The sequence below is a fragment of the Nuphar pumila genome, chromosome 4, assembly GCF_984573655.1.
Source record: "Nuphar pumila chromosome 4, dmNupPumi1.hap1.1, whole genome shotgun sequence".
Taxonomy (NCBI): domain Eukaryota; kingdom Viridiplantae; phylum Streptophyta; class Magnoliopsida; order Nymphaeales; family Nymphaeaceae; genus Nuphar; species Nuphar pumila.
In genome coordinates this window covers 14370331-14386517 of record NC_143252.1, presented here as the reverse complement: position 1 = coordinate 14386517, position 16187 = coordinate 14370331, and the positions used below count along the sequence as shown (strand labels likewise).

Sequence of the window (16187 nt, the reverse complement as noted above, 5' to 3'; positions counted from 1 at the left end):
TACATATATGATTGAAATCCTATCTGCATAACTCGAACTACGTAGAAGTTAAGTATCTTGAGGTTTAGTTGATTCTCGATATATAGATGAGCACATGGTATAGAACTCATGCTTCGAGGCTAGATTTGGAAAATGAAATGCTCTGAGTGGAAATGATATGGGGTATAGGATAATATGCTTTTATATCATATAATTGAAAGGCCACGTGATCTGAAATTTTGAAATCATGCGATATATGCTTTAGTTCAATAGTGAACTATGATTCATGGAACCATAATGGTGAAAGGTGTAATTTTATGATTTATGTGCCAAATGAAGTAATGATGCATATTGAGGATATATATGCTTGTGGCCATATTGGTGGCTACCGACTTTGAGAGCAGTAATTTGTAGTATCACTATTTTGTCACCTATTGAGGACCTTTTCCATTAAGGATTCACTGTGAGGGTATGTTTGACCAATATCAGGTAATCCGTCTAGAGCGGTAGATCTCCGTGAGGTAGTACATTGTCCAAGACCGGGCAACTGCAAAGACGGTAAATTCCTGTGAGGAAGTGTATTGTCCAAGACCGGGTATACCATCTAGGACGGAAATTCCTTGTGAGGTCGTGCATTCTCCAGACCGGGTGATCCAACGTGGATCTTGTTAATCTTTAATTAACAAAGAGTCATGTCAAATTAGGAGAATCTGCTGAGATTAATTGATATAGCCTATTAGAGATCAATAGATTTGGCTTTAGTTATAGCAGAACTAGATCAATATTGATTTTAAATCTTGATATAATGACATGTTTGCGTCTTGTGTGAATAGAAGGGCCACTCTTTGAGAGATTCTAGACCTTGATTTGAGGATATGTTTGGGTGTTCTGTGAAAAGATGATACCATTTTGAGAATAACATCTTGAGCAAGGTTATGACAGGTGACAACTGGCCACGCAAAACCTTGAGAATTAGGAATAAGTGAAGGTTATTCAGGACAAAAGGTCTGTTAGAAATAGCGAGGACAACAAACAACGATGTGATTTTGATAAAATAAAGAAAACTCCACCCAATAATCAAGAACACGCTAAAGGAATAGCACGTCGTGTCTATCAGTTGTGACTAAACAAGTATGAAGTAGTGAACATACACTATAATTGTCTTAGGTTAAGACTTTCCTGTTATTTAGTACGTTTTCGCCATCAAAAGAATCATGTATGATTTTTTTTTTTTGACGAAACCGACTTTTAGCTCCAAACGTCTCTTAGAAACTCATTGTGCGTTGTCCTGCTCCTTATATGTTGGGATATATGTTGGGAGCTTGCACATATATGTGCATCCTTGTCGATAACAACTCCCACGGACTACGATCTCTACGACATTTTTACAATGAAATTTCGAGGACGAAATTCTTTTTAGGGGGAAAGGATGTAATACCCACGATTTTTATCAGATAAATAAATTTAGATTTTTAAGTCATTAAGGTGATACACGAATATTTTATTGTTTTAATTATTTATTCGTAATTGGATCTTGGATGACCTATTTGGATCTTCATTGTTGGATCCCAAATATCCTGTTTTGGTTTTGGCCTTTGGGGGATTCTCTCGGTCACTGGCCGCTCCTTTAGGATTTTCAGTCTCAGTTAGAATGTTCGGGTTAATAAAATACCCTTGAATAATATATCCCCGAACGTTCTCTTCTGTGATGGTTGCCTTGGCCCGTGTGTACCCGCGGGATAAGATAATACAAACACTATTTAGAACAGTTAGGTATCACAGTGAGTGGATTTATAAAAGGGACATTTGCATATTCTTTCAGCATGCTCTATATTTTGAATTTGAAATGAACTGAAATCCTGAAATGGGTAAATATGAGATGATTGAACTATTACATAAAAGGTATGTATGTTATTGTTATTGCTGTTGCATACTTACCTCACTTGCTTATTAATGTTGCATACCATGTTCTACCTACTCATGTGAATGACTGTTGATTACTGTTGTTGGTTTACGTGCTATTGTATATACTAAACATTTACACTTGACACCCACATCACATACTAGACTCATGATGTACCTGCATTAAGAGTTACAGTTTTTCTACTTAGACGTGGTAGTCTAATTCCAATCAATTTACTATTTTCAGGTAAAGAATAGGGTTTATGAGCGGTTGCGGGATGAGGCATCAGATCGAGATTTTTGGATTTATTGTTCCAGGGATCGCTTGGGTTTCCTTTTATGATTTTAACTCTGATGATTTTCATTGATATTGAAATGAAATAAATGTGTTGGGTTTTCTCTCCGCCGTAATGTCTCGAAATGCTTAGCCCTATTTTTACTTCTTGTTTCCGCTGTTATATAAAAAAAAATCTTCAAATTTTGGGTTAAAAATTTCGGGGCGTTAGACATTGAAACATAAGTTTCAAGACAAAGCCTTAAAGTTCAGGTTTGTGGGATATGCTGAAGACTATAAAGGATATAGGTGCTATGATCCATTGAGCAAACGCGTCAAAATATCGAGAAATGTAGTTTTTGACAAAATGAATTTTGATGATCAGCCGACTAATTCAAGCCTTCATGTTGTTAACTCAAGTCCTAGTGTCGAGTTATACTATCCATGGTTAAATTCAGAACTCTTCTCAAATGCTAAGGAAGACTGCCCAGCAGACTGTAGTCAGAAGGAGATATATGAAGAATCAACAAATGCGACTCAAATAAAAGAGATTGTCACACAAAACCTGGAGCCAATAAGGTATAAGGGTGTTGTGTACACCCGACGTGAGAAAGAGCCATCACCCACTTCTTGTACAGATACGGGTCCTCCTGGTCTCGCTCCAAAGACACTGGATATCAGAAGATCCTCACAGACTCGACATCCACTTGACAGGTGGGTAAGCTATAAAAAATTTTCATTAGATTTTCAGCTATTCTTGACGCCCATAAATAAAGAGGATGAGCCTCTCATGTTCTATCAAGCTGCAAGTTCTAGAAGATGGGTTGAAGCAATGAATGAAGAAATGGAAGCCCTACATGAATGTGGAACATGGGAGATTGTGCCTAGACCACTAGATAGAAATGTCGTTGGGTCAAAATGGGTATACAAAATAAAGTATAAACTAGATAGGAGCATTGAAAGGTATAAAGCTAGACTTGTTGCCAAGGGATTTACACAAGAACAAGGACAAGACTTCGATGAAACTTTCAGTTCTGTTGTTAAGATGGGAACCATTCGTATTGTGTTGACTCTAGCCATTGAACATGGATGGACATTGAGCCAGTTAGATGTAAAAAATGCATTTTTACATGGGGATTTAAAAGAGGAAGTCTACATGGAACAACCCACTGGGTATACAGAACGAGACGCCAAGCAGTATGTATGCAAGCTAGAAAGGGCACTCTATGGATTGAAACAAGCTTCTCGTTCCTGGTTTGAGAGTTTTTCGCTGGAGATACAAAGGCACGACTTCTCTCAGTCCTTTCTGAATCATTCGTTATTCATTCATAATGAACGAGATGTCACTACTCTTCTATTGATATATGTAGATGATATCATCATCACAGGGAACTGCAAAGCTCATATTGAGGAAGTAAAGAAGTTGTTAAATCAGATATTCAAAATGAAAGATTTAGGGGAGCTGCGATATTTTCTTGGAGTGGAAGTTGATAAAAGATGTGATGCACTCACACTTACTCAACACAAATACACGTTGGACATTCTCAGCAGGGCAAGCATGAAAGATTGTAAGCCGTTAGCAACTCCAAGTGTCATCCATCAGAAACTGAGTTCTAAAGAAGGGGATATATATGGAGATCCCACTAAGTATCGTAGCATAGTCGGCATGCTGCAATACCTGACCTTCACTAGACCTGATATAGTATATTCGGTCAATCAGGTGTCTCAGTTTATGCATGAACCTCATACATCGCATATGGAGGCAGTCAAACGAATACTTCGTTATCTGAAGGGTACAATTGGTGATGGACTGATATACAAGAAAAGTGAATTAGATCCCGGCGGCGGTCATGAAATCATTATTTATGCTGATGCTGATTGGGCGAGTGATCCAGATGAACGACGATCAGTATCTGGTTATTGCAGCTTCATTGGTTTGAACTTGGTATCTTGGAGTAGTAGAAAACAAAAGGCGGTTGCTAGGTCGAGCACTGAGGCTGAATACAGATCGATGGCTGCTGCCACTGCTGAGGCTACATGGATAAGACATCTCCTAACAAAAATTGGAGAACCGATTGCTCGGTCACTGCTACTGTGTGACAATCAAAGTGCTATCAATATGTCCTTCAATCCCATTCATCATAGTCGAGCAAAGCATATTGAGATAGATCAACATTTTGTTAGGAAAAAGGTTGAAGAAAAAGAGATTGAGCCCATGTATGTACGAACTGAAAAACAAGTTGACATTTTCACCAAAGGGTTGACAAAGGACAGATTTTGGTTTCTGAAAGGCAAGTTGTTCATGGTCCAAGATCATGCACAACTTGAGGGAGGCTGAAAAGAAGTCGTCATTGGGTCTTGGACCCAAATTATGTATATGTAGGACCCGACCCGATTCATGTACCGGATTGAGTCAAGATCCAATTTCTATGCAATGTAATTTAAGATGTCATAAGAGGGTATTTTCGTACCTTAGAATTGTATATTGAATATATACTCAATAGAATGGAAGACGCAGAGGATCTGACACCTTTTCTCTGCAGACTCTTCTTCCAATATCTCGTTCTCTTCTCTCTTGCACAGGTCAGCGTCAAGACCCTTTTCGAATAGTTCCTCTGAATGTCATCAAAGAGATGAGGAAAATGTACCTACTGCTGAGCAAAGAACTCAGGAAAGTGTGATTTTTGAGTCACTATCGGCCCCAGAAAGGTATAAAGGCATTGTTTACTCTCGACATGAAAAGGAGATACCCCTCAGCTCTAATCAGGAGCAAAATTCTCCTTCTGTTTCCATGCAATCACCTGTTCACAGAAGGTCTACCCAATCTCGACATCCAATTGATAGGTGGGTTAGTTATGAGAATTTTACGATGGATTTTCAACTCTTCTTAGCTTCTTTGGGCAAGGAAGATCAATCTACAACATTTTATCAAGCAATAAATTCTAAGAGATGGATTGAAGCTATGAACGAAGAAATGAAGGTTCTTCATGAATGTGGCACTTGAGATATTGTTCTCAGACCACACGATCGAAATGTGGTTGGGTCAAAGTGGGTGTATAAGATAAAATATAAGCTAGACGGTACTATCGAGCGATACAAGGCTAGGCTGGTTTCCAAAGGCTTCACACAAGAGCAAGGACTATACTATGATGAGACTTTCAGTTCGGTCGTTAAAATGGGCACTATCCGCATCATTCTATCATTGGCTGTTGAGCACCAGTGGACTCTCAGCCAACTGGATGTGAAAAATGCGTTTCTACATGAAACACTGAAGGAGAAAGTATACATAGAGCAACCCACTGGGTATGCAGAAGGGAACTCTAAAGAATACATGTGCAGGTTAAAGAGAGCAATATATAGCCTAAAGCAAGCATCTCGATCTTGGTTTGACAGTTTTTCGCTTGAAGTAGAAAAATATGGCTTTTTTCGGTCTTTTCTTGACTATTCTCTTTTCATATTCAAATGCAAAGATATAGTTACTCTGTTATTGATATATGTTGATGACATTATCATTACAGGTAACTCTAATGAGCATATTGAATAGGTTAAAGAACTTCTGAATCATAGATTCAAGATGAAGGATCTTGGTAAACTGCAATACTTTCTTGGAGTAGAAGTTGACAGGATTCTTGAAGGCATGACACTTACTCAACATAAGTATACCGTTGATGTTCTTAGCAAGGCAGGTATGACTAATTGCAAGCCTCTAAGCACACCCCGTGTACATCATCGGAAACTCAGTTCCCAAGATGGAGATTTGTATGGAGATCCTACATGATATCACTGGATAGTAGGAATGCTTCAATATCTTACCTTTACTCGGCCTGACATTGTCTATTCTGTCAATCAGGTATCTCAGTTCATGCATGAACCACATCTTGGGCATATGGAAGCTGTTAAACACATTCTTCGATATTTGAAAGGAACTATTCGAGATGGTCTTCTGTACAGAAAGAGTATGCATGGCCATCACATGCATGAACTTTTTACTTATACAGATGTAGATTGGGCAGGAGATCCAGATGAGCGTAGGTCAGTCTCAGGATACTGTATTTTTATTGGCCTAAATCTTGTCTCCTGGAGCAGTAGAAAACAAAAGGCTATAGCTAGGTCGAGCACAGAAGCTGAATATAGATCAATGGCAATGGCAACGGCTACGGCTACGTCTGAAGTAACATGGATTAGACACCTGTTGACTGAAGTAGTAGAATCGATTTCCAAAAGCGCTCTTGTGTGACAATTAAAGTGCTATCAACATGTCATTCAATCTCATCTACCACAGTCGTGCCAAGCATATTGAAATTGATCAACATTTTGTCAGACAGAAGGTCGAAAAAAAGGAAATTGAACCAGAATACATTCAGACTGCTGATCAAGTTGTTGACTTGTTTACAAAAGGACTTATCAAGGACAGATTTTGGTTGTTAAAAGGCAAGTTGTTCATGGTTCAAAACCATGTACAACTTGAGGGAGGGTGAAAAGACGTCATTCACGATCGGGTCTGGATCTCAGGATCCAAACCCAACTTGTCTTGCTTATTAAAACACATGCTCATTAATGGCATGTTGTAATTTTAGTATACTATTTAATGGGTATTTTCGTACCCTAAAATCTGTACCTATGCATACTTAATGAGAAGAGAAAATTGCAGACCCTAATTGGGTTTTCTTTTGCAGTCATCAGAGCCTCTCTCCTCTCACGTCACTTTCTCATAAAAGGATCATTTTTAGAATTTTACCTTCATCTCCAGCCAGGTCAGTCACATAATAAACATTATACATGAAGCGCTAAAACATGAACAAAACAACAATATAAAATAAGAAGTCTACCCGGGTCAGGATCCAATTGGATTTTCCCTGGTTTGGAACCAAGGTCACGGCTCAATAATGATTGTACTGATGACACCTGCAATTAGGGGTGGGCAACCGGCCCGGCAGCCCGATGGGCCAAGCCGACCCGGCCTGCCATGGGCTGGGTTTGGGCCATGATTTTAGGCCCAGGCCCGCTAGGTACTAGGCCGAAACCTGGCCCGTTATATACGTGGGCCGGGCTCAGACTGGCCTGTGGGCTACCGCGCCGGCCCGATGGGTTATCTTTAAATGTAGAAATTATGATGACAGAAATTTTATGTGTACAATCTGGGAGACAATTCTAAGACCTGTCTCTGGTAAAGTAAGCACACCAGTGGTACTTCACTTTCTGTGAAAAAGGCATATATTATGCTAATTGGATCACAATACACCAGTGATTTTTTGATTGGATTGAAGATCCAGTGAGAAATCCAAAAAGCAGATTAGGCATTTCCCTGATTGATCGAAAACTTTAAAAGTGCAATTTGATATTTCTAACTAAGTTGGGATCTTGCTTCTGACCTGATGGGAACAAAGTATTTCGTTTTGTATTTATAATTCATGAAGATGTTATTCTTTACAAAGTTAAGTCTGACTTTCCCTTTTACAATAGCGATGTGCAAAAGTACCTAAAATTATATTTGTACTTTATGGCAGTTAACGGTATCCATCATAAGTGCACATAGATTTCAAAATAAAGATCAGAAACTACTAAAAAAGCATATAACAAGCCTATGTTCTATATTCGGCACTTGTATAGTTTTATAATATTTTAATAGATGTTTTGTTCAAAGTTCATTTTGGTATGTACACATGTATTCACATACACACACATATCTTAGTCACATCTATTGGTCTCAGCTATATCTCAGGTTCTCAGTGAGGCACCATCTCAGGTTGTTACTTTTTTGATGAATCTTTGAAAAATCTCGTTAGTTGAAATTTAGAAAATAAAGAAATTACAATAATGTCAACATAACAGATTTAGATCATTTTCTATTTGCAAAATGTAAATAAGGGATAGAAGCTTTTAACATGTAGAGAAAATAATAAGGGAGAAGCAAAATAAGTTTAAACTTTAAAATATAGAAAAGGAATAATGTGTGTGCGCGCATGCACACACATGCGCGTATGTGTGCTTGCTCAAATTTTTCTAATGCTTATTTTATTTGTAATACTATGTTAGACGGGTATTTTGAGTACTTCAAAATACCCGGTTAAACATGTTGATGCTGGTATTTCTCGTTGCTGCCATACATGCACATTGTATAATATGCAAATAATAGTTTATTTAAATGTTCTTCCCTTTTGGCTACACCATTTTATTGAGTGGAGGGAAGATGGATAGTGCTGATTGTCATTACTCTAAAGGTAATTGCCCTATTGGTGTAAGGGGAATTCTTCTATTTCAGTGCACATTTGTATACACACAAATATAATAAATATACGTATAAGTAATACAAATAAAATACAATATTATTTATATCTATGTATGTATGTACTTATGATGCCTCAGACAAAAAATGAGCAAGATCAAATGGTTTGCTACTAAATGAGTTTCAACAAAAGAGCTTTTATGCTGTTTAAGTCTGTGACGAGTGTCATGTAAGAAAACAATTTTAGTTTCAAATAATTGACCACATTAGGACACCTTTTATTAGGTTTAGAGGAGAAAATCATCTATCTTCATATGCCATAACTCAAACCGCTCTGTTCTTTGAAAAGATTCAGGCGTATTAGACTTTTTTGAGTGATGGTTGTCTTTGAGCAATTGTTTCCAAGAACTTTTCCTGTTTTCAGATCTGAATTATGCACTTGGATGGGAACAGTTTAGACTACAACGGTTGTCTCTCAATAGTGATCCATAGCTGGAAGGACAAAAATGTATAGGGCCGATTTTAGAAGGGAAAGGAAAGAGTTTGTTGTTCCTTTTCCAGCATTTGGGTAGCGATCCATAGGGCATAATGATGCTGTCAAGCCTTTGAGAAGGTTGAATCAGCATAAAGTGGCTATATATTGTGAAAGTGATTCAGGTTTCCAACTTCCTTTTCTATCCTTCACAATTAAAGTGTTGCAAGCATTGGTGGAAGGATGATGCTACTACATAAATTGGTGGATTTTGCAAAAACATCCTCATGAGGGCATTGTTGAAATCTGCCCATTTATAATGCCATTTTCGCTCCTAATGACCCTCCCATCTCTGTCTCCCCTCCCAAAATGATTACTCAATCGACAGAGATGGCTGGGATTCTGTGAATCCCCCGTCACCACTCCCAATTATGGCTCCCAAACAGAGCCTTAGTCCTCTTGACAAATCATGTAATTGCTCATCTTCATTAACTGCATAATTAGATGAATTGCACTCTTGGGCTCCAACCAAATCTCCTTTGGAACCATTATTTGCTCAAGATTTAGCAGTTGCGCTATATAAGAACCACTTGTATTTATTTCTTAGGTATTACATGTGTGGCACATTTATACTTGTCATGAATTCTCTCCATGCCTACCTTCTTGCAAGCCATCTTCACTACCATTTTTTTACAAGCACCACTCAGCCCATACTCTATTCTCTTTTTATCTTTAAATTAACTCGACACTTAAAAAAATTTACACAGCTGTTGAGAGAATTGTTAAAGCAAGCAGGCAAAAAGTAATCCATCCAGAAGGATAACCTCAATGGTTTTGGATTTCCAATGAACAATTTCTCCTTCTGCCATGTCTTTCTTGACCATTTACTGCATTCATGATCTGCAATGGACACTTAACAATATGTCACATGGGTGCGGGTGCGGGTGCGGGTGCGGGGATTCGGCACTTCCAAAAAACCCGGGTGCGGGGGTGCGACAGGGAAAAAAATGTAATATATATATATATATATATATATATATATATATATATATATATATATAGAGAGAGAGAGAGAGAGAGAGAGAGAGAGAAGGGGTTCCCCCGGCGCGGGTCGGGGTTCAGTGTTTTTTGCTGGTGTGTTTGTTTGAAGACTTGTTACCTACGTTCTGCTTGTTGTGTACTTTAGCTCAACGGGACAAAATTGATGAACATAAAGGATTGTCAATCTGATCGACCCAGCCTGCTGCGTTCTGCTGACTGTCATGATTCAATCATGTCTGAAACTCCCTGGTCTTTAGGAAAAAAAATATAAGCGAAAGGTTTGACGTGGTTTGTTGGAGAGAGTCTTCACGGGGCCTACAGCGCCACTGCCACACCACTGCCTAGGGTTCTTCAAATTTCATTTTATATACAGTTGCACACAGATGACAGCTAAAAGAAATTTATTGGATTCGACATGTGGAAAATAGAGGTCTACACAAGGCTACGGCTAGAGCACCCATCTCGTCAGGAGAAAAGTGAATACTAATAGCCACCAAGGCTCTACCACCACCATTATCATTTATTATGGAGAGAGAAAATCCTTGACGAAAAAGGATCTGGTTGGTTGAAGCATAAAGACTTCAAAAGGCTCTTGAATTTTGGTTTTAATTTTTGAGGAAGATGGATCATCATTTCCAAGTTAACAATATGTTTTCCAACGCTGTGAATTAATTGTTTGGAGGCAGGAATAGCATGGGATGCCAACAAAGCTCGTCAGATTTTGTGGACACAAGTGCCCCTTTATAAAACAAGAGCAGCAGCAGCAAGCAGCTGTCAGCAGATTTTTTTTTTTAAATTCTGCAGCCCATTTCGTAGGGCAATTCTTTTTTTAAAAAAAAAAATCCAAACAAAAATGGACCGAAATGACCCTGGGTGCGGTCAACGCAACCAGGATCGGGTTGACCGCACCCGGTGCCACACCCGCACCCACGTCGAGTCGCGTCGACGCGGGTGCGACACCCTGCTAGCCGAATCCCTGTGACATAGCGGTTAACATGTGATTTCAGCAAAAAATTGGCTTGATTTGAGTTACAGATCTGGCAGAGACAGCTAATGCTTCTTCTATTTTTTTTTATCTTCAAAGATTTTACCTTTATATTGCCTAGAGGTGCAAGGTCTAAAACAGGTATATAGGATGATTTATTTGTATATTTTCAAGTAGGAAATGATTAAGCATATCAACTCACTGGGGGGGGGGGTTCCATGTGGATGATAGACAGCTTCTATGCAATCACTCCTTGAAGGGTTCTTGTAGATATTCTTAACAGAACTTACAATCAGCAAAATAATGATCCTCAAGTTCTTCCTCCTAGACATGCATTATTATCTCTGATTTTGATACATGTCTTTCTTTTGGGATTCAAGAGGAAAAAGGAATTTGAATTTAATCCTGCTGTCCTTCAATTTCCCTATCTGATTTTGAAGGAGTTGAACATTGATAATTGCTACCTATTTGGTTGTATTATATGTTTCTAGTTTCAAATGGTGCATGTTACTGAACCTGTTTCCAAGATTTACATGTATTACTTGTCACAACATCACTTGATTCCTTGTCGTTTCTGTTTTCAGGTCAAGCTAGTTAAGTGCCTTGTCCAGAACATTGTTGTGGACATCTCCTTTAATCAGTTGGGAGGACTTTGTACTCTCTGTTTTCTTGAGCAGGCAAGAATTGTGAGACTTTTACTCGTGATGTCTAATTTGACATTCAGGCACTTGATAGTGTGTTGCTTACCCAGGTTGATTGGATGATTGCTAAAGACCATTTATTCAAGCGAAGTATCATATTGATTAAAGCTTGGTGTTATTATGAGAGCCGCATTCTTGGTGCACACCATGGTCTTATTTCCACGTATGCATTGGAAACACTGGTTCTATACATTTTCCATTGTTTCCATTCCTCCCTACATGGCCCTTTGGAGGTAAAGCAACTTATGAGAGACTACAATTGATTCACTGAAGGTAGCTTATCTATGCAGTAGTATTTACTGAACTTGCATCATTTGGCAGGTTCTATACAGGTTTCTGTACTATTTTAGCAAGTTTGATTGGGATAACTATTGTGTCAGTTTGAATGGTCCTGTTCCAATATCTGCTCTTCCAGAAATGACAGGTAAGAAATGGTCTACAAATGTGTGCTTGTATTCTACACACCACTAAGGCTGTAAGAATTATGAATTAGTTTGGGTTTGTTTTGTGCTATCTGCCTTGTATATCTTCTATCTAGAAACATGATATGTTTGGTTCTAGAAATTATGGGTGTGTCAATTATGGATGATCTGATCAGTTTCTTTCTTAATTGTCTTTTACAAGATTTTGATCTTTATTTGCAGTGGAGGTACCAGAAACAGATGGGATTGATTTATTGCTTAGCAAAGAATTTCTTAGAAACTGCATGGAAATTTATTCAGTTCCAACCAAAATGTCTGAGAGCTCACGCTCATTTCCTTTAAAGCATCTGAACATAGTTGATCCTTTGAAAGAAAACAACAATCTTGGGCGCAGTGTCAGCAGAGGTCAGCAACTCTTTTTCTGTTTCATTGCGTATCCTTTTCTTTTTTTGTATGTAATTCTTCTGCGATTACCTGTAAATGCCATACTCAAATCAAGATAGGCTGAGTTTCTAGACATGCAACTGAAGCCATAACTGTTTTTTATCAAGAAGTGTTTGGATCTTACCTGACGTGATGCTGAGTGGTGTCACATACTTGATGGCTTAGTGTATTCATTTGGTCATCTTGAATTGGGAGTCTTTTACTGTTTCGTTGCTTTATCTCCAGAAGGTTCACCTCAGAAAGCTTGGAATAACAAGTGAACCTTTTCTTAGTACCTTTTATCATGTAAAGTGGTCACCTTTTGATGTATTGTCCATTTCTTGCACAGGAAATTTTTTCAGGATCCGTAGTGCATTCTCATATGGTGCCAAAAAGCTTGGGCGGATTCTTCTTTCTTCAGAGGAAGATATTGCAGAGGAACTTGATAAGTTCTTTATGAACACATTGGATCGACATGGAAGTGGGCAACGACCAGATGTGCAAGATCCTAGTCCCATTTTTCTTGAAGCAGCATCACTTGGTGTTAGCACAATCAGAGCTTCGTCGAACTTTGATGCTGAGGGATCTATGGAGGACCAAAGGTTCTCAAAAACAATCTCTGTTGAAAGTACTGGCACAGCAGCTGAACAGGTGACTGATTATTGCAATTCTTTATGTGAGGACACTGCTAGCCTTAGGATGGAAGACATGGAAGACCATCATGGTGCTAAGCTTCAAAGAGGGTCAAAGAACTTCAATGTACAAAATGTGTCCCGAAGCAGTTACAAGATGGGTTACAACACCATGAGATCAGAGGGTGATGCATCTGTTGAAGGGGCCATTGTTTCAGGAAGCCGTCTGACAGGAGATGCGAAAGATCTTGCCAGCAACAGAATTATGGTTCTAGGTTTTAGAAAAGAGACCAATATAGGGTCTGGTCATGAGCCATGTACTTCATCATCTGGAAGAATTTCTGAGGTGCCCCATCTTCGATTTTCTCGGTCAAATACATATCCTGGAAAGATGGCGGTTGCCCATATTGATCAGTCAGAAGTTTGCACCTCCGATATATTTGAAAAGAAGGTGCCTTCTTGGCAGCAAGCATCCAATGATCGAGTTCAACTTTTTTCAGAGGACACACAGAAGAGTGTATCTGTAACCGGTGATGCACCTCAATCTTGTAGAAGCAATGAGAGTTCATATGGTTATTTGCTCCATGATTTGATTTCCTACCCAGTGGAAGATGTACGCCAGACTGGCCAGTCACAGGCAATTTCCACTGGCATGGTTCCTTCTGAAAGTACCAGTGACATGTTAGATGCTGGTCTTAGGATTGGAGCTGGTGGAAATTATGAGGCTGTCAACCATTTGTCAGACCTCACTGGTGATATTGACAGCCATATGCAAAGTCTAGCATGTGGCCGTTGGTGCTATGAGTCTACCTTGCTTGGGCCTGTCCTTCCTTTCCCTGCAGTATCAAGTTCCTATCTTCACAACAGACAGGCATACGAAGGCATTCATCGGCCTTCCCAATCAAAGCACATGTATGTGTCTGCAAATGGAGCAATGCCTGGTCTTCCGTTCTCTACCACTGGAAATTATTATCATATGAACCCACCTATAATTTCTGGTGGCTTCAACATTGAAGATTTGCCAAAGGCTAGAGGAACTGGGACATACTTCCCCAACATGGTATGTTATATTTCTGAAAATTTGGGAGTAACCGTCAACATGTTTCTGTTGATTCCTTTAATTTCTGACATTTTAGGCTTATACAGGATCAACGTATGTACAAGGAGAGGCAGTCCCCAGGTAGAGGTAGACATCATGTCATGTCTAACCACATATCATCCCAGAGACCTCGTAATTATGGGCGTGCTACTATGGCTGCCACTGATGTCAACTCAAGTGGACAGCGGGGTATTGATGCAGGATTGCAGGAAAGGGGCAATAATGAGCCCTCCCGACAGGAAGTGTCAAAACCATCCTATCCTGCACTTGTCCCCAATAACACTGGCTGGCCAAAACTGGCATCACCAGCAACAGAGCAAGTTTATCCTTTCAGTAGTGGCCGTGGCAAGTTGGCACCTTTAGAAATCCCAAGTGGTAGGCCAATTATGAGGCATTCTCCCAGTACAAATGGACTGTCTCCGTCCACTGAGGGGCTTGAGTTTGGTTCTTTAGGGTCTCTGCCTTGGAGTTCTCCACAACGAGAACAGAACAGAAAACAAGGACTGAGCTCTGTATATACTGCAGCTTCTGGGGCTATGTTGCCAATGCCATCTGCACAGAGACCAGTACATGGTGTGAGCCAGGAAAAGTAAGTGTGCAATCTGTTTTACTGGTTCACTGTCAAGTGTTACCTTATTGCCAGTTGACATTTGCTAATCGAAAAATGCAGGGCCCCACAGTCGTACCATCTGAAGGATGAAGACTTCCCACCTCTTTCTGTTTGAGTGCATCTAGGAAGGTGTCCTATAGAAAAAGGAAAACAGCAAGCACTAACAAAGTCGGAGCTTAGCCCGGTTTTAAACTGTATAGTAGTGGAAGGGGCGGTATTGTACATGTTTGCCTGATTTTTTCCCTTTCTGTTGTCATTATAGTGACTACAGATTAGTTTTTCTATTGAAAGCCCATCTTTTTCCCCTTCCCTTTTTAGTGGGCGGCCAGCATACATGTTGCAAATGATATTAGAGTGCTTCCACGGTTCCACCCAATACACAGAAGAAAAAAAATGGCCAGTTGCAACATTGATAGGATCTTTGAATGGGATTCCCCTGTTATTGTTGATTTGATCTTTGTACATCATGCTCTATTGCAATTGCATAAGAGTTCCTGCTTAAAAATATTTCATGTTTTGGCCCTCTGTTTCTTGAATGGCTGCAGGCAGGTGCACTGAAAACATGTTGGACATGACAAATTGCATTCCTGGATGATCCAGTGTTGTGGTTGGTTTCCATGCAGATGATTTCTTGGTCTGAACCTAGTGTTGGATGGGTCAGTGTTGTGAATTTCATTGAAACACGAGTTTCGACCCTGGTTGTTTGTTTGGGAAGGAAGAGGGGAACTTCAGTCTGATATCAAATGACTTTGGATTAGGAGGTCACCAATTGGCATGCAAGGATAGTGCTTTGGATGCATGGAAGTAATGATCTGAAGGAAATGGATCGAGAACGATGAACAATTCTTCCATCTTTGATTAATGAGCTGTGGGCAAGAAAACTTACAGGAGCAATGGTAGTCCCTGGAAAATCCACCTTCAGCCCGGAGCCAGGAAATGTATTCATCCATCAAACGTGGCTGCATGGAGCTGTAGGCCTGTTGGTGCTGAAACTTTACAAAGCTTGCATGCTAGGGAACATGGGGAAAACGGAAGATCCCTTCCTCCTGTTTTCTTTTTGCTCAAATGGAACTTTCAACCTTTGCAAGCCAGTAAACATGGAGAAAAAAGAGGTGGTGGTAATGTGTGGTTCAATCATCGATTGGTCATTCCATCCTCTCTCTCCCCCCCTTCCCTGCTCTTTCCCCCAACCACAAAAATTTCTCCAGTGTAGCTCAGTGCATGAGTAAATGCCAGGCCCAAGGTATCACCCCCCCCCCCCCCCCAAGATTACAAGATTTTGTTTGGGTAAACTATCCGATCCCAAATCCCAAATCACGCATAGAAGTCTGGTGCGGAACATGTTGGGGCCTTCCATAACAATCTCAATCACTCTTTGCCTGATTGGATATGGGGCATGCTACCTGACCAGCCCATACACA

General features: G+C 39.7%; 1 protein-coding gene across 1 annotated transcript in view; it reads left to right on the top strand.

The window, feature by feature from the left end:
- The window catches only part of LOC149839452 (uncharacterized), an 82568-nt gene extending 67280 nt beyond the window's left edge, over positions 1 to 15288 (top strand). The window contains exons 3-9 of the mRNA XM_090002557.1: positions 11464 to 11556; positions 11631 to 11813; positions 11902 to 12004; positions 12225 to 12407; positions 12775 to 14117; positions 14204 to 14745; positions 14827 to 15288. Coding sequence (XP_089858683.1) covers positions 11464 to 11556; positions 11631 to 11813; positions 11902 to 12004; positions 12225 to 12407; positions 12775 to 14117; positions 14204 to 14745; positions 14827 to 14881 — 2502 coding nt within the window. The 3' untranslated portion in view covers positions 14882 to 15288. The remainder of the gene's footprint in view (positions 1 to 11463; positions 11557 to 11630; positions 11814 to 11901; positions 12005 to 12224; positions 12408 to 12774; positions 14118 to 14203; positions 14746 to 14826) is intronic.
- The last annotated feature ends 899 nt before the right edge of the window (positions 15289 to 16187 follow it).